The sequence below is a fragment of the Sminthopsis crassicaudata genome, chromosome 3 (genome assembly GCF_048593235.1).
Source record: "Sminthopsis crassicaudata isolate SCR6 chromosome 3, ASM4859323v1, whole genome shotgun sequence".
Taxonomy (NCBI): domain Eukaryota; kingdom Metazoa; phylum Chordata; class Mammalia; order Dasyuromorphia; family Dasyuridae; genus Sminthopsis; species Sminthopsis crassicaudata.
The window spans coordinates 629,831,401-629,849,678 of record NC_133619.1 but is presented as its reverse complement, the minus strand read 5'-3'; the positions used below and the strand labels follow the sequence as shown (position 1 = coordinate 629,849,678).

The 18,278-nt window shown below is 39.1% G+C and overlaps 2 protein-coding genes across 8 annotated transcripts in view; one reads left to right on the top strand and one right to left on the bottom strand.

Moving 5' to 3' along the window:
• The window catches only part of CEP104 (centrosomal protein 104), a 53,139-nt gene that overhangs the window by 28,277 nt on the left and 6,584 nt on the right, over window positions 1-18,278 (bottom strand). For 4 of the 7 annotated variants that reach the window (XM_074306448.1, XM_074306447.1, XM_074306449.1 and 1 more), the window contains exons 2-6: window positions 9,911-10,037; window positions 7,665-7,838; window positions 6,944-7,082; window positions 4,360-4,422; window positions 3,962-4,038 (exon numbers count right to left, since the gene is read on the bottom strand). In XM_074306448.1, coding sequence (XP_074162549.1) covers window positions 3,962-4,038; window positions 4,360-4,422; window positions 6,944-7,082; window positions 7,665-7,838; window positions 9,911-10,023 — 566 coding nt within the window. In that variant the 5' untranslated portion in view covers window positions 10,024-10,037. Of the gene's footprint in view, window positions 1-3,961; window positions 4,039-4,359; window positions 4,423-6,943; window positions 7,083-7,664; window positions 7,839-9,910; window positions 10,038-11,397; window positions 11,490-18,090; window positions 18,248-18,278 lie in introns of those variants that run through there. The other 3 variants (XM_074306452.1, XM_074306453.1, XM_074306450.1) reach the window with 3 other exon arrangements.
• DFFB (DNA fragmentation factor subunit beta) overlaps window positions 17,545-18,278 on the top strand; it is a 35,694-nt gene continuing 34,960 nt past the window's right edge. Inside the window, exon 1 of the mRNA XM_074306456.1 lies at window positions 17,545-17,763. Within this exon, the coding sequence (XP_074162557.1) occupies window positions 17,707-17,763 (57 nt within the window). The 5' untranslated portion in view covers window positions 17,545-17,706. The remainder of the gene's footprint in view (window positions 17,764-18,278) is intronic.

Sequence of the window (18,278 nt, the reverse complement as noted above, 5' to 3'; positions counted from 1 at the left end):
TACAGTGTAGTGGAAAGAATTCTGGAGGACCCTGCTTACAATCCTGATTTTGTCCCTTTATTACTTTTGTGACCTTAGGCATAAGCTGACCTGATAATAACAGTAGAGGTCTACACTTATCCCAGAGCATGAAGTTAAAATATAACAGAGAACCTTTCAAGACTTATCAAAATGAAGGGCAGCTACTGATTTTTGGTGACCTTATGGGGCCAAATGACAATGACAGAAGGAATCTAATATTATCAAGTCTTAAGCAAGAAAGAGACGACCACAGGGCACAAAAAAATATCAAGAGATATTTTTTAAAAAATTGATTTGGAAAATTTAAGTTGACTTAGAATGTGACATCTAACAATAGGATTTGGACTTTTGGACCACAGCTTAAAATAAAGTGATGGCAGACTCATAGACAAAGAAAGGATATAGCTGGGAATAACACATTTTCTTCAAGAATTGCCAATCTAGTAAAAGAACGGGAGGGAAGACAATTACCTTTGTATATCCTCCCAGCTATATACCATAAGCACTGATGTCTTGATCCTCTTTGAGAATGAAGGACAAACAACAACACAGAATAGTTATGAGGGAAGAACAGTAGTTAAAGCAGTCAGGCATTTACAGGAAAAATAACCAAGGAAGGATCAAGAAGTAAACTCATGGCCTCATATGTTATACACAAAAGGCTCCAATTAAGCAAAAGGAAATAGCAAGGAGAAAAAAAACTGACCTCACAGGTATTAGAATTGTCTGAAAATCATGCTGGAGATGGGAATACATTAATTCAAAGAAACATGGTCTATAAAAGGGAGTGGGATGAAGTAGCATTATATATTAAAGGCAAGGTTATGAAGAAATTCAGGAGCTCAAGGATGGAATAATGGTGGAAAACACCTGAATAAAGGTAAACAATGGTGGGAGAAATAAGATTATTTGTCCGTGGAACACACTACAGGCCATATCTGCATAGAAAGAGTCAATAAATGAGAAATTTGGGAAACAGTTTACATGTCTGGCCCAGGAGCATGATCCAGCTATGAAAGAAACACTTCAATTATCCAGACATTTGCTGAAGCTCTCTTTTTCTGCCAGAAGCAGAGCAACTAATTTCTTAACTTGCTTTAATGCTAATTTCATCCTTCAAAAGCTAGAGGAATCAAGAGGAAATTTTCTTCTAAATTTGATCCTACAGAGAAGAACTAATTGCTTGGTTGTAAATGGTAGAAGCCTTGGGGGAAAGTGACTACTTCATTCTAGAATATGTGACAAGAGGAAAAGCTGCCCAAAGTCTGACACCCCTCCCAAACTTGGGGAAAAGAAATTTTTAAAGATCCAGAAAAAGGATAGAGAAGGTCTCATGTATTATGTTCCTGAAAGGGAAGTTAGTCAAGAAGCAATGGAAAACTGAAAAAAAAGGAATTCTAAAAGAAAAAAAAATGAATTTGTCTCAAAAAGCTCACGTAGATGTAGGAAGATGAGACTAATTAACCATCTTTTTTTTTTTTTTCCCAAGTACAAAAGATAGAAACAAAGCCAGGTAAAAGGAAAAAAAAAATGGGTCAAAGTCCTGTAAAATTAGTGTCAGGAATGTTAAAGCTCAGAATGAGTTGATGCCATTAAGAGCAGTTAAAGGCAACAAGGTGGTTTTTTGTTGTTATTATTGTTGTAAAATCTATACTGAGAGGAAAGAGAGGACAAAAAAGGGATAGAACCAAAGCTTGGAATGGACAGGACAGTGATAATCAAGAACACAGAGAAGGCAGAACTGTTCAGTGATTATTTCACTTTGGTTTTCACTGTGAATGATCTTTGTACTGGAATTGAGAGACTAAAAATGGCTTATAGAGAAATAATATCAATGGATGATTGAGGAAATAGCAACTAAATGCCTAGCTGCCCTTGATAAATTCAGATGATTTGCTCAAATGAACTACATCTTTAGATGGATGTGGAAGGAATAAGCAGGAAGAAGAATGAAAGAAGAAATAAAAAGAAAACAAGGGGAAAAAAAAAGAACAAGCAATTATTAAATGTTTTCTGTATACCAGGTACTGTGCTAAGTGCTAGCAGTGCCATGGTAACAAGCGATATGATTATTGAGCTTTTGTCTGTTATATCTGAAAGATCTTGGAAAATGGGAGAGGTACCACAAGATTGGAGAACAAATGTTGCTCTGATTTTTTAAAAAAGGGAAGATAAAAGAGTTGTCAAAATATAGGCTAGTGGGCTTGACTTTGATTCCTGAGAAATTTGTGAAAAGGCTCATTAGAAATAGTGGGGAGACATCTAGTGAGGAAAGCAGTGGTGACAGAGCAAGCAGGTCTTCATCAAGAATAGTTCCTGTGATTCTAACCTTAGTTCCTTTTCGGACAGGTATTAAACTAGTAGCGTTAAGTTCATCTTGATTTTTACAAGGTTTCTGATAAAGTGGCAAAGATGGAGAGATGGGAGACAGGATGCATTCAAGGACCACTGTTGTCTCTGTGGCAATGGAGTGCCGCAGGGGTTAGTGTTGGATTTGCGCTGTTCCACACCTGTGCCAAGATCTTGGAAAAAAGGCAGAAATGGCATGCTTGGCCAAGAGGCAGAAACCACAAAGCTGGAAGGGACAGCTGTCTAATACACTGAGTGACAGAGCCAGGATCCAAAAAGGTTTTGGTAGGTCAGAGCCCTGAGCAGATTCAAATGAGAAGAAATTCAAAAGCTATAAATGCAAAGGATTACATCTGTGTTAAAGGAAATTAACTTTCCAAGTCTGGCAGAACCTGACAGCAGGGAGTTTGAAAGGCATTATCAGGGCATAGCAGTGGACTGAAACCAAAATGAAAATGGATTATCAGTGAGGGATGTGAGGCTGCAGAAGTAGTCCAATTTCCAGGAAAAAGGTAGATAGATAATTAATCTCTACCCTGGTCAGACTGCATATCAGGTACTGTATTCAGTTCTGGGCATGCTATGTAAGGAAGACACTTATAAGCTGCAGACCATCACTAGTGGAAGGCTGACTAGGATAGTGAAGTGCCTTGATCCAAGTTATATGAGCATCAACTGAAGGAACCAGGATCATGGAGCCTAGAGCAAAGAGTCTAAGAGCAGATGGCATACATGTTCAAGGATAGAAGGACTGTCATGTGGAAGAAGGATTCAACATGTTTTGTGTGGCCTTAGATGTTAGAACCAGGAACCATGGTTAAACATTGCAAAGAAGCAAAGTTAGGCCTGATATCACAAACTTAGAAATTGAAACCATCCCAGAAGAGAAAGGGCTATGCTAGAAAGGGGCACTCCTTTTCCCGAGAGAATTTTAAGCAAAGGCTGGATGACCACCATTGATGGAGCTATCAGTAAGGATTCCTTTCAGAGAGGTGCTTCCCAGATTTAAAATCCCATGATTCTGTGATTACCACAAAGTCCATCTTCATTGAATCTCTGAGACTGGAGAAGGCTACAAGGGAGAAGGACCAAGGTGGGACGGTGGGGAGTTAACTTCTTCAGAGTATTTGTAACTTGTCCTGTACCTCAGGCTACACTTTGGACTTGTGGACAAATGGCCTTGGGACAATTTCTTATTGTTACATGAAGCCCTAAATCACAGGCAGAAAAGTAGGCCAGGGAGGCAAAGGTGGCAAATCTAACAGAGTAGTAACAACAAAATAGTTTGGACTTCTTTGGACTTTAAATCTTTAACTTCTTAGCAGCACTTGATAAATTGTCTAGACAGAAAAATAATCTCAAGTATATGGTTGTCTTTGAAAGGTAATACAATGTTACCTTTTTAATTCCTGACCTTAATCTGTAAATTTATCTATGACAATCCAATTACTGGCTTATTGAGAAGTGAGGAGAGACTATAGGGCACACAAGAGCAGAAATCTAAAGAAAAAATTCATATTTCTGTGATAGTTCAAGTTTCCTAGGAAAATGGTCACAGAAATTCATCTTCCTAAAGGACCAATATTCTTACCCAACATATGAGCCATCTAATCCTGAATCCTCCGAACTCTGTCCAAGATAATGGTCAATCAACTTCTCTCTGGAGGTCTTTGGGGACAAAAAAATTTTTTTTTAATATTGCAGATTACATGCAAAAAACAGAGACTGTGTTTTAAAGACAGCATCATTTAATACCCTGAGGATTCAAAATGGCTTACTGTCCCTTATTTACTGTAGAAGGAGCCAGAAATGCCAGATGAAGGAAAAGTTTTGTTATAATACAGGAGTTAAATAAAACTGGTCATCTTACAGTTGGTTTTGTTAGTTTTTCTTTTACATTAAAGTTTGATTACACTTATGTTTTTTTCAAGAAATACTTTCATTTAGAAATTTTTTTTTTGCCTTTGGAACTTTATTTCCCAAACTTACAATATTGCTTTCATCACTGTAGTCTGCAGGGTCCCCAATGATATTAACTGCCACTAAAGCAACCTAAAATGGAATTGGAAACAACAGAAATTAAACACAAAGGAGATGAAATATTTTGGTCCCTTCAAAACAAACTACCAATTTGTACTTTTACTTCTCTCTAAACTACACATAAGTGAACATTAAAAAGCTGAATTTAAAAGACTAACTTCTTTAACTACCAAAAGCTAGAATACTTCATATATAAAATGACCACTCATGCTGTAGGCTGGATGTAAAAACAATAAGAAATTAATTTAGCAGGAGCAGCTAGTTGCTGTATTGGATAGAGCACCAGCCCTTAAGTCAGGAAGACCTGAGTTCAAATCTGACCTCAGACACTTAACACTTCCTAGCTGTGTGACTCTGGCAAAGTCACTTAACCCCAATTGCCTCAGCAAAAAAAAAAAAAAAAAAAAAAGAAAGAAAGAAAGAAAGAAAAAAGGAAAAAAAAAATAACACATTTTCAAAATTTCAATTTCATTTAGGAAAAGAAAAGTTGAAACACAAAATGATAAAATCCTGGTCTTCATAGTAGTCAAGCCCAAAGGTGGACCACTATAATTCTTTCTATATTATATTTAAGACTAATAATATAACATTCATGTTTTTAAAACTCTTAAGTTCTCATCAGTCATAGATTTCAATATTTTAAGGATGTGTAGCTGCAATGGTATGGATTATTTCTTTATTCTGATTATGCCTCTGGACTTTAGGATGTGACTGTTTTAGGAAGAGAAGCTGAAAAGTACTAATGTTTTTAGTACTGCTCATCAGTGAGAAGTTGCTATTAATTTTGCTAAGCTGGGTCCCAGCTGACATCCATCCATCCCAATGTTGGGCTCTGACTCAAAGTATTTTCACTTTGGGAGACACTTTGGGGACAGTCTTTGAGAGAATGTAGGGTCACTTCCATAGGAAATTTTACAGAGAAAAGCAATAGAAATTAAGAACCTAGAATTTTACTAATTATTTTGAAAGGAGTGGATAAAACTTGCTAAAATAATGTTAATTCAAACATGAGAAAATTTAAAACAGCAAATGAAACCTCTTAATCTAAGCATTCAAGTCACATTTCCAATCCAGAAGGACCCACTCAAGGGAATCACAAACAGTTCTAATTCCCAGGCAACCATTCTCAATGCTTTGGAAGTGGCAAAACCCGGTGCTTTTAGTTTCTTGCCATAGAGCTTGGTTAGGAGGATAAAACAAGTGAACCATGTATTACAATTCTGGTTCAATTCTGTTATTCTATATAGAGACAAGGAGGACTATGGGTATGTATGGCAAATCTTGGCAATCATTTATTTACACTGCTTATTAAAATCCATTTCCATCATCCCTTTGCAAGAAAGGAACTGTTAAGAATGAGAAGTCAGAAGTCCTGATGGAATTCTGTAACAATCAACAATTTAGAAATAATGCTTTTAATTTTTAACCAGGATAGTCACCTCATAGAAGTTTAGTGAATTTTAAATTTAACTTGAGATTCTTTTATGAAAGGTGCCATGTTTAAGGAAAATTTGAAAGTGTTTGCTTTGAAAATGAAGCCATGTTTTGATATGAACAGCTCTCAAAAGAAGAATTGCAAACTATTAATAATCATATGAAAGAATGCTCCACTTCAAAATAAGAGATATGCAAATCAAAACCACCATAAGATTTTATTTCACACCAAGAAAATTGGTAAAGATGCTAAAAATTGGGAAAACTTAATGTAGGAGAGACTAGTGGAAGATAGGCACATTGATGGTGCATGGCTATAAGAGCTTTGTATCACTATAACCACCGCAGAGAGCAATCTGGAATCATGCAATTAAAATGCCCAATATATACATATCCATTGCCTCAGAAATCCCATTATCAGGCATATGCTCCCTTATTTGCCCCAGCTCCAAGAGTCACTGACAAGAAAAAAGACTGCATACAGACCAAAATATTTATAGCAACAATTTTTCTAGAAGCAAAGAATTGTAAACAAAATTTAGCCCACTGCCAAACAAACTGTGATACGTGAATACAATGGAATATTACTGTGCTGTAAGGAATGATGAACATGGTAAATACAGAGAATCATGAATTACTGCATTACTTCACACACTATGAAATAAGCAGAGCCAAGAAAACAATAAACAATGACTACAACAATGTAAATGGAAAAAAACCACTACCACCAAACAATCAAAAGTGAATGTAGCAAAATTATGAGGACCAAGATACTCCATCCATGTCTTTGCAAAATTGGGAGGTCCATGACTGAATAATCCTGCACGTTTTCTGACTTTTGTGATGTATGAATTAGTAATTTTAATTATTATTAATTATTTTAAAAGTTATTTATTTTAAAAGTGTTATTGTTATATGGAAGGGCTCTTTGGGGAGAGGAGGAAGAACACGAAAGAAATTTTAATAATGTAAAAGCAAAAGATCTAAAAAAATTATTTTTAAAAAGAAAATGAAATCACAATACAATATTTAGAGTAGACCAGACAAAACAAAGTTTTTAAGGGTGTTAAAGCTAGTGAGGAAGATTGATTAATCTTACCTGGCTATATATGTTGTATCTATTGACATGGTTTTTATGAAAAATCAACTTGAGAAATTGTCCTACAGCATCCACATAAACTGATTTTAGCTCTCGAGCCTTACATCCTGTCTTTTCATTGTCACAGAGGGACACATAACTGCAAAGACCAAGCAAAATTAAAGGATTTTATTTCTACAAGCATGTGCAAATTGTTCCTTTGTTTCTACTGGATATTCAGGTTAAAAAACAAACTAAACACTCAATGCAGTTAAAACTGGGGAGAAAAAGAATCACCACATAATGAGTAGCTGAATTATTGTCTGGAACAATAGACTTGTTAGGGAAAAGCTCTATATTTAAAAGACCAAATGAGAACTATTAATAAAAGTTAGCAGAATTATGTGATTTAAATATTTTAACAGTGTCTGCAAATAAATTAACAATGTTATGTCAATATGATCCTAGTTGGAAATTTACACTGAGAGTCAATCTATATTTTTGCAGAACCAGAAATAATTCAACTTCTAGGTATGTGCTTTCTGCACACGGCTATTGCCTATTTATGAGTAAGAAATGAACTATCAGACTAAACTAAACTATATTTCTATGATTATTAAAAGCACACAAAGCAGCTACTAAAATTCTATGTCTAAGAAACATGGCAAATTTTGGCCTAAGTAGAAATTCAGATCACAAGATTGACTAAAGTTAAGAATTAACTTTGAACTTTCATTCTCACCCAAGCCTTCGAAACCGCTCTGCTTGATATGGTGCAAAGTATTCAGGCAAACAGTCACTAATGTAGAACTCAATTTTACTGGAAATCATATACTGGTGAGCAAGTAACTGAAGTTTTCGAACTCGGCATCTCTCCACCATCTGAAGGACAATTTCTTGGGGAAACTGGCAAAATCTGAAAAAGAATGTTTCTTCTTTGAATTATTGCTACAAATTAAGTTTGTATTTACACCTGGCCTTTAAGAGTCTCTTGACCTGAATATCTTTCAATTTCATATTTTCAGTGAAACATTTTGAAATCATTGAGGTTTATATCTACTTCCTAATTAAACAAAATATGTTGGGATCAAAAAATTCCATCCAGAAGTGAATGCCTTCTAAAGGATGTCATGAAAATTAGCTGAAGTGAGTATAGTTAGCCCAGAAAAAAAAAATACCAAGTAGGGACATGATTGTTCCTTTTCAAGAATCTGAAGGACTGTTTCCATGGAAGAAAAATTAAAGTCATTCTGTCTGAGGGACAACCTAGAAGCAATACAGAAAAGCTACAAAAAGACAATAGAATGAGTATGTATCCCTTGGGATAGCTCTCCTGACCTTGCAGAGTTAACTCTGCTTCAATCTTGGGAGACTTTATTGAAGAATACTTTCCCCTGCCTTCCTGGCATATGTTTGACTTCGGGGAATTTACTTGTGTTGAAATCAGGGGGCCACTGGGACACGCTCAGCTGAGACTCAGTGACAAACAAGCAGTATGTATTTTATATAGGTAGATGATCTCGAATTAAGGCAAAGTAGATAGTGCCCACCTTTAAAAAAATATCTTATCAACTTATAAAACATATAAGCAGAGAGATCTCTGATATTATAAGGATTTGTTCATTAGTTTCAGTCTTGACCAATTCTTTGTGACCCAATTTGGGGTTTTCTTGGCAAAGATATTGAAGTGGTCTGCCATTTCCTTCTCCAACACATTTTATAGATGAGGAAACTGAGACAATAGGTAAAATGACCAGAGTCACACAGCTAGTTAAGTGTTGAAAGCTAGATCAGAACTCAAGGAAAAAAACTCTTCCTGACTCCAAGCCTGGTGTTCTAATGACTGTGCCACTTAATTGCCCTTTCCATAGCAGGACCTCTTAAGTCCTGGATTTTCAAAAACCAAATAAGTGTGTACTTGAAAGCTAAAATGTTAGATGTTCAGTTGACTTCTCTCAACATTAGGCCAAAATAACCATCAAACTCTGGCTCAGTAAGCATTTATTAGATGCCAATTGAACATCGAGTATGCAGTGAAAGTCTTGGAGATGCAAATATAGATGGCAGACCCTTTAATGTAGGTGAAAATAGTACACAAAGAACACATGAGCCCAGTGTAAGAGAAGGACAGATAAATACTAATATTTACAAGGTTCTGGGATGTCACCTGGTGGTTTCTGTTCACTAATGGAAAACACAGCAACTCTCCAATATCTTAAGAAATGGTTTTCCTATGGTGCTGTGGAAGTGATATTAATTCCTGGATGGCTGTCTTTCTAGCATGACAAATATACAACCTGTCTCAGCTGACCAGCTCTAGAAGGAAGCTTGGTGGGAACAGTGAGAGCATGGGCCCCAGTAATAGTCTTTAAGAGTCATGGGTGAGTTTGGAACCACCATAAAATGCCAAAGGAACACTTTGGTGATTGACAAAAAATGTGATTCAACTTAAAACAAGTTAGTATGCGCTCAATTTTCTAGCATGACATATGCTTGCATGAATCATTTTATAACATCAAATGCAGTAATCATCATTCAGATTTGGGAAACAAATATCCTTCCTCTATTGGTTACAAAACTCGTCAGATAGACCCAAGAATATAGAAGAGGCCAACTCTACAATGAGGCATTAAAATGATGACATAAGTCATGGAAAAAAGACCCTTCTCTTGAAGAAAAAAATAACACAAAGAAGACCTAAGATTTCAAAAACAAACTGAAGTTAGAGGTTTGGTAGTAAGATAAAGAATGTTTTCATATGGGTTTCAAGACACAGTTGTATTAAATCTATTGGTAGGTGTGGGTATTATTTAAAGACAGTCAGGTTATCATATATTAAACTGTAATGGAGGTGGGTTTTATGACCAAGTCTTCACAGACCCTTGATTACTTGATTTACAATGAAATTAGGGGCAAAGAATTCAAGACAACACATACTGTCCCTAAATAATAGAATGTTTTTATTTCACCCTCTATCATTCATAATACCTTGGTGATCTCCATCCATTAACAGTCGGTGCATGGACCATTAATTCTTTCGCACTGAAACCATCTTCGTGCCCAGATGAACTGATGACTACAAACCCAATCTTGTGTGGCATTCTGTACGGTTGGGCTGTTCAGAAAAATAAACAAGATTTTTTTATGTGAAAGAATCCACAGAAATATTAGAATTATCACAGCATTTGTTGTTATTAATGCTTATCATATCTTAATTTAGACATGAAGTAATTCAACCTAATTTCAGGAGTACAAAATCAAAATAATTCTCATGATTTTGCTTTAAAATAAATCTAAAATTTATCTTTTCATTAACCTAATTCTCATGATTTTGCTTTAAAATAAATCTAAAATTTATCTTTTCATTAATCTATTTCTATCAACAGCTTTATTATACAAGGTAGAGTTAGGTTTTGCTTTATTTTCTCTAAAGCTAAAAAAGTTACATGGGCTATATGAAAAAAAGATAATTTAACCAATGGGACAATTATTTACTAAAGGAAAAAGTGAGAGAAGAAAAAAAAGTAGTAAAGTAAGAATCAATTAGAATTCTAATCTAAAAAAGGGTTGACATTAATTTCACTGAGCAATAATTATTCAATTTTCAGTTCAATGTATTTGGAAGAAAGAGAAGAATTCATGAATAAAATCTCTTCACAAGCAGGCAGTGAATTTACATCTAGGTTCTTCTCTCTATTAAGACCAAATATAAAGAAAATTCCCTGGTGAGTTTATATTAAGTCTGACATAAAGATAAGCTCACTGGAAATAATATGGTATGGTGCATAGAGAGCTAGATTTGGAGACAGGAAGACTTGCTTTCAAATCCAGCTTCTAAAATACCTCTTAGTTTTGTGTTTTTACTCATGGGCATTTAACATCTAAACTTCATCAGTAAAATGGGAATAATATCTGTAATACCTTTTTCAGAGAGTTGTGGGCTCAAATGAAATTATGTAAGCCAAGCCCTGTTCAAATGTTAACAAGCTATGTAAAAAGCAGTTATTGTTGTTAGCTATGTGACCTTCACTTAGCCAAACTTCAGTTTTTTTCTATAAAACAGTATGATCACTGCCTGTTCTACCTATTTGACAGGTTGTTGTATGGCTCCAATAATAATTTTCAGTAAAGTGCTTTATAGATGGTAAAACACCATACATGGGGGTAAGGTAATTATTATTTGGCACCAGGGATGTTTATTGGACTGTAGAAGTACTAGTAAATAAAAACCAGAATGCTAACCATTTTTAAAGATCTAGCTGGGTTATTCTGATTGCCATGGATACTAATGATGCTGCTATGATATTCTACAAGGTGCAATTTTGCTGGGGTGATATCTCCTGCTACCAGCCCAGATCTCAACCTTCACAGCTGTTGTGAAACAAAACCTTTCCCTGGTGTCTGGCCTGCCTTCTATGTATTCACCACTGACTTTGGCTAGATTGGCCTTTAGACAAAGAAGGTGCTTCGCTCACAATCAAAGCCTTTCCAGTCTGCCTGGACCTGCAAGAGCTAGTTCTCCATCGATACAGCCTTCAGAATTCAAAGTCCACACCATGCTGCCATGCTGAAACAATTAATGTAGAATGACTTTGGAGTATTCTTTTTTTTTCTTTTACTTTTTTCTTTATTTTTAGTTTCAAATCCTCTCCTTTTTTCCCACCCTCCTCCTCTACTTATTAAGAAGGGAAAAAATATGATATCTATTACACATATGAAATATACATGTAACATGTTTCCATATTTGTTTTGAGTAAGGCAACTATAGCAGAAGCTAATAATAATGATGGTAAGCATATTTCTCCCCCGCCCTGAGGCTGGGGGTAAGTGACTTGCACAGGGTCACACAGCTAGGAAGTGTCTGAGACCAGATTTGAACTTGGGTCCTCCTGAATTCAGGGCTGGTGCTCTATCCACTGTGCCACCTAGCTGCCCCCTGGTAAGCATATTGGTGATGATAATGCTATAAATTTTTTTTTCTAAAAGCATGTGAATATGGCCAGATAAACTATGACAACGAAAAGGGGCATTAAGGAAATCATCAATGGCCAGGTTTTAAAAAATGCTCAGTACCACAGAATAAGGAAGGGCACTGCTGAAAAATGTTATTAGCAATGACTAGAGATTTGAAATCTTCCATTAAAACAAGACATAAGCATTTTTGAATCTAAGTCCCCTCTGGATGTCTCATCATTTGTTGGAGGTTCCTAAGAAACTATGCCATCAAACTGTAAGATCGAGTAGGTCATCTCATCAGGATGGCAGAACAGGTATTGTGCTTGTCCTCTGGGGACCAGCTGGGGGAGATCATGTGATTTTTTTTTTTTTTTAAACTACAACATCTAACCGTCCTCTAAGGTTGTGTATGTACAATGGTGTGTGTATATAAGGTATATGTGGTGAATGGGTCTGTACAGTGTGTGTCCTTGGTGGTGTATGAGGGTATGTACATGAACACGTGTAGCATATATCTGTATAATATGTGTATTGTGGTGTGTTGGGGTGTGTGGTGGGGTAATGGAGGAAGCCTTTGCAATGGGAAGTGCAAGGGCAGATATATTGCTGAAACTGGGTTTTTCAAAATTATTCGAGAGTTCTGAGTTAACAGAAAAATGAATCAAAACAAAAATCCCATAATGACAGGTCATGCTGTAGTTCCTTAAGTGTCTTTTCTATTTTGACTCTCTCAAGTATGGAAAAGATGTGTTTTGCCACTAAAGAAAGTGGGGACTGAGAGAGGCTAAGGAAACTGTTCAACTGAGTGGTCAACTGGGGAGTCCAGACTTGCTTGCAGGCTTTCAGACTCCAAAGTCAATGGTTTTTCACTTCTCCATTTATGTTTTTTTAAGAACCTTTTGAACCACACTTTTATTACAACTAATTATCTGACAGTATCCCCTTCCTGTTTTGGCACATCCAGCAATGGCCATATCAGGTATCCAGGAGTCCTCTTTTTGTGAGTCCCCCAAGCTCTGTTGGCATTGCTTGGGCACTAATCACATCCACAACTAGAAAAAGTAAAGCTGTTTTTACAGGCCAGAAAAGAAAATACCATAAACATTCAGTAAGAATAAATAAAAGCTTTGCTAAATAGTTATTAGAATGAACTTCCAGCCCACAGGGCCGGTTGAGTCCCATGCAACCATATGTATGCCTTTTATATTACTTAGGGATGTTCCTAAGTAACAATGTCATATTCTCCCTGGGTATTTCTATTAGACTTTTGCAATAGTAATAGTACCCAACGATAATAAGCAAACAAATTTTCCTTTTATGTAAAGTCTACTTTATGCACCTGATTTTATCTGTATTGTTACAAATTACCTAGATGATCCTATTCAGCAAAAAATAACACAAAACATGAATGAATAAGAAAAAGAAAACCTATTTCCCTGTTTTCTTTTCAAGAAAATTTAAATTTTGTACAAGGAAACATCAATACTTTAGTATCGAGCAATTTTATGGACTCAAAGGGATTGAAAAATCTATAGCCCAAATCTCCAAAGGCCATGCAAATATAACCTTACAAAGGTGAGATGAGAGGAACTGTTCTGTACAAAAATGAAAGTGCTGGGTAGGATCTGGAGCTGAAAACAGAATCTGTGACACCTTACATGCAATTCTGATTTTGTACAACAAAGTGAGCATTTGCCCAGAAGAAATTCAAGGATGTACGAAAAGAAAAATGAAAATGGATTCTTTATAGGATGAATGAATTTAGAGGCAGTATTGCTCATGTAGATGATAGATTTGAGCATCTCCTGCTCTCTAGGCATGTGACAAAAGTGCTTGCTGAAAACTTTTATTTTCAAATCACCTTGTAAATTGTTCTAGTCCCTTCTGAGTAATTTTAAAGCCACTGAGAGCATCAAATGAGAAGTTGCCAATACAAGACCTGGCAGAAGGGTTCCTGTTGGGAAGACTTTGGCCAAGACAGGAACAAGTCCTTAAGTCTCCCATACACTTTCCAGCTTGAGACCCATCTTGCTCCTCGTTTCTCTTGCAAGCATTGGAATGGCTTCTTAACTTGGTGTCTGTGACATCGTTTTTAAGAAACATTTTGGTAACCGTATTTTGAGAGAATTGGTTCCTTTGGAAACCTATGTATTTTTGGTAGTTAAACAAGATTGCGAGGGGTTCAAAGACTTTCTCAGATTGCCAAAAATGCACAAAAATGTTAAGAAGTCCTGCCTCGGCAGATGGTTTCCTGAGCTGTGTTGACCAAAAATCCATTCCTTTGTAGCCAACCCCCATGAATCTCTGTACTGAGCTAGGCTAGTTTGGACAAGAAACACACTGTTCATTGAGGGCTCCCACTTGAAACCTTTCCAGATTATTGAGAACTGCCAGAGTTGAGCTTCAAGCATGCCATGAGACATCAGAGATCAGACAGCAGTGAAGTACATAGAGCGTCAAGGATGTAGGAAAATGCTTTGCAAACCACTGGTCCTCTAAAGACAAGACTGTGTGTCTTCACTAACCTGACACAAGTAGATACTACTGGGATAGGGAAACAGTATCCAGTTCTCTCTCAAATTCTCCTTATCCAAAGAGTGGCAATTCCTAGCAACCTTGGACCTTAGGAAACAAAACAGAACCAGGAGGGAAAGTCCTCCAACTCCTATGTCAGTAACCAAGCACTTTCTTCATAACTATCCTATGAAGCAGGTACTACAGGTACAACAGTCCATTTTATAGGTCAAGAAATTAAGGCTCTGACAGGTTCAAAAACCTTAGGATAAAAAACTTATAACTGCAAAGAGTCTTAGAGAAAAAACATTAATCTAACACCTTTATTTTACAGATAAGGAAAATGAGGTATAAAATTAAATAACTTGCCCAGGATCACACAGCCAATAAATGTCTGAAACAAGTAAGATCCCCAATTCTTTTGGGTCTTCCATGCTAGGGCATGCACCCAATATACCAGCACAGCTGACAAGTATGTGGGGTGGGATGTGGCTCCTGATTCCACGTCTGGTGCTTTTCCCACTTACTCAAAGTGCCTCTCAATCACCCTTGGTTCTTAGTAGGAGACCTTAGTGCAAGAGCTGTATACAATAGCCCACATTTGTAAACACTTAGAAGTGTTCAAAGTGTAAGAGGGTACAATCATTTTAAATCTTATTTTACATATAAAGTAACAACTTCTAGGAGAGAAAGCCTTACTCACATAGTACTTAGTGAGAGAGTTAAATGGCAGAGACATGGGTCTGGACTTCCGATCTCCTAATTTTGCAGCTCATATTCCTCCCCTACTATGATGAAGTATCTGGACCTCACTTGACCGCAATGGGGTTTTCTTGGCAGAGATATTGGGAGTGATTTGCCTTTTCCTTCTCCAGTTTATCTTACAAATGTGGAAACTGAGACAGAGAGTGAACCAGGGTGCATTCTGTTTATCAACACCTCAGAGGCTCAATTATCTGTGAGGGGATGGGCGGAAGTCCTGAACACTAATAGACCCGAGTTCAGTAATCTGAGGCTGGAATAGATGGCCTCTGAGATTCCTTCTAGTTCCAGACCTCTACACCATGTATGAGTCACAGAGAGATGAGGGCAGGAGGGGTCCCTGAAGACATTCTCTGGCCCAATCTTTTCATTGTACAGCTGAGAAAAAAAAGGAGTTTCTGGGAAGGGAAGTGACCTGGGGAAGATCACACTGTGAGTTGGAAGCAGAATGTGGCCTCATATTCCTCCCTCCCCCATACTCTCTTTTGCTATCCCATAAGGGCACTAAGGGTATCAAATGACTGGGATGAAACAGGAGCAGAGGATTTTGGTGCTGGGGACCGTGGGGATAATCTGGTTCAGGTCTTTCATTTTACTCACAATGAACAAGTCCAGAGAAGTCTCTAACACTAACTCATAACAGAAATACCATCAGGATACAAGGCCCCCGACTCCCGGAAGAGGACTCTTTTCCTCCAAAATGCTGGTGGGAATTGGCATTGGAGCTCCCAGAAGGAGAAGAGCCCAGGCAGAACAAATTCAGACCACTTGAAGAAACTGGCCCCAGGGAAGGGAGGGCTTCATGGTTCAATGCGCCCATGTAAGCTCCTGGAGAGCAGCCAATCCCAGCTAGGTCTTGTACAGCCTATGTCACTCTGGCCTAGGTGCTTCTTCTATCTGGCGTTCATTTCATTTTAAATGAGAAGGTTGGCCTAGATCACAGATTTAGACCTGGAAGGTTCTTAGAAGTCCAATCTCCTTATCAGACAGATGACATCAAGGCTGAGAGAGGTGATGTCATCTGCCTGAGGTCACCTAAGTAATAAGGAGAAGAGGCAGGGTTCAGAGTAGGCCCTGTGACTCCAAAGCCAGTACTCTATCAGCTCACCCTAGGAAGACCCGAGTTCAAACCCAGCCTGGCTGTGTGACTCTAAGCACTTTAATCTCTGGATGCCTATTTCTTCAACTGTAAAGTGAGAATTACCACCCTTCAAGGGTTGTTGCCAAGATCAAATATATACTTATTTAATAAATGCTTGTTCCATGTACAACCTGTATCTGATTGCTTACTGCCTCAGGGAGGAAGGATGGGGAGGAGGAGGAGAAGAAAAAGAAAGAGAATTTGGACTGAAAACTTAAATTTTTTTTTTTACCTACACATATACTTATTATATATAAGAAAAAAGAAAATAAATGCTTGCTGCCTTTCCCCTTCCCTTGGCCTCGTCTCTAAGTTGTACAGACATGTTATTCCGGCCTAGTCAACTCTACCTCAATAGCCCCGTTTTTCTATTTGTAACAGGAGATGATGGCCAGAATCACACCAAGGGCTCTGGATACAAATTCCCTGTCACTTTACAATAGTTCCTCTCCTTTTCTTGAGCCTCAGTTTGGAGAGAGTGGGAATCATTCCTGAGTGACTGGTCCAAATCTCTGACAGACCACTGACTTCCTTGTTTCACCTTAAAGAGGTAAAAGAGGTTTCCCTCCACTCCCCTCAACATCTCATTTTTCTTCTCTGTAAAAGATTTAGATAAAAGTAGGTAATCTATAATTCTATATGACTTCCAGGTAAGGGCACCTATCCCACTCTATTATTTATACTGCCTTAACTGTTGACTGCTTAATAGTCTATGGGTGGTGTTAGCTCAGGAGTCACTCTGAGCAAGGAAAAGCCGGCCTCTTTCCCCTCCATTCACCTAGGGTTCCTGGGCATCCTCAGCCCACTCTACTCCCCTAGGTTGGGGTGGATACACAGACATTGGGTGTGGTTACTTCTACCTTAGACGGTCTCTGGCCCTAAACTGTTGCCAGGCCAAGGCCCTTTTGCCCACATCGTCCCATTGCTTAACTTCAGCCACATCCCAGTGCTGGAGGATGACAGGCAGGGGAGGGATGGTTCTAGATCATCTCTACAGTCCCTTCCCCTCAGGACCATCTCTGACTTTTGGTGACTCATTCTATCGGCCCACTTCAGGTCCTCAGGGAAAGCAAGGCCACAGGACTGAGGGGACGAGCAGTTGGAAAAGGCCTTGAAAATGCCTTCCAGCTCCCGGCCCAGGCTCATTCCCCAGCCCGCTGCACACTGATTAACTCTGGCCCTGTCCTCATAGGGACTGATTAACCAGGGTGGGGGGTTGGGCAGCCACGACTGGGGTGGGGCTCCCAAGGCCCTAAGGTCTCCTCCAGCTCCCACAGCCACGGAGTCGGAATGCCTCCCAAGCCAGGGCTCCATCCCCTCCTTTCGCCTCCTCCCCATATCTCACCCCCAAGCAGTCCCTGGGAAGGGGCAGGGCAGGCTCGACGCACGAAGGTCTGGAATAGCGCTCCAGATGCTCCCGGGGTCCCCACCGAGAGATAACCCAGGACTCCCATCCCCCACCCCGCAGGTAATAGGGGAGGGGTGGGCAGGGCTAGAATAGCGCTCCAGAAGCTTTTGGAAGTCCCCACCCCCTATGCCACCCCGCAGGTAAAGGAGGGGAAGGGAAGGCGGGGCTGGAATAGCGCTCTAGATGCTGGTAGGGGTCCCTCCCATCTCGGACAACCCAGCCTCCCCATTTCTCCCCGCTCCCCGCTGGGCCCCCCGCTGGGGATGGAGGGGGAGGGGCAGAGCGGGGTCTCCTCGGGCCGGGCCCCGGGGCTGAGGCGGGGAGGCCCGGCGTGAGGAGACCTCGGGGAGGGGGCTAGCTTTTAACGTCTCTCCCCCCACCACCTACTCAGCAGCAGCAGCAGCCGCGGCCGCCGCTCCCGTCCGCTAGGCGCAGGCACAGGCCCCGCCGCCGCCTCCTCCGCCGCCCCCGGCGGCCCGGCACCGGTACCTCGCAGCGGCAGCCGCCGCCACCTCCGCCCATCGCCTGGGCCAGCGCCTCGGCTCTCATGACAACCGAGCCCGGGCCAGGCGGGC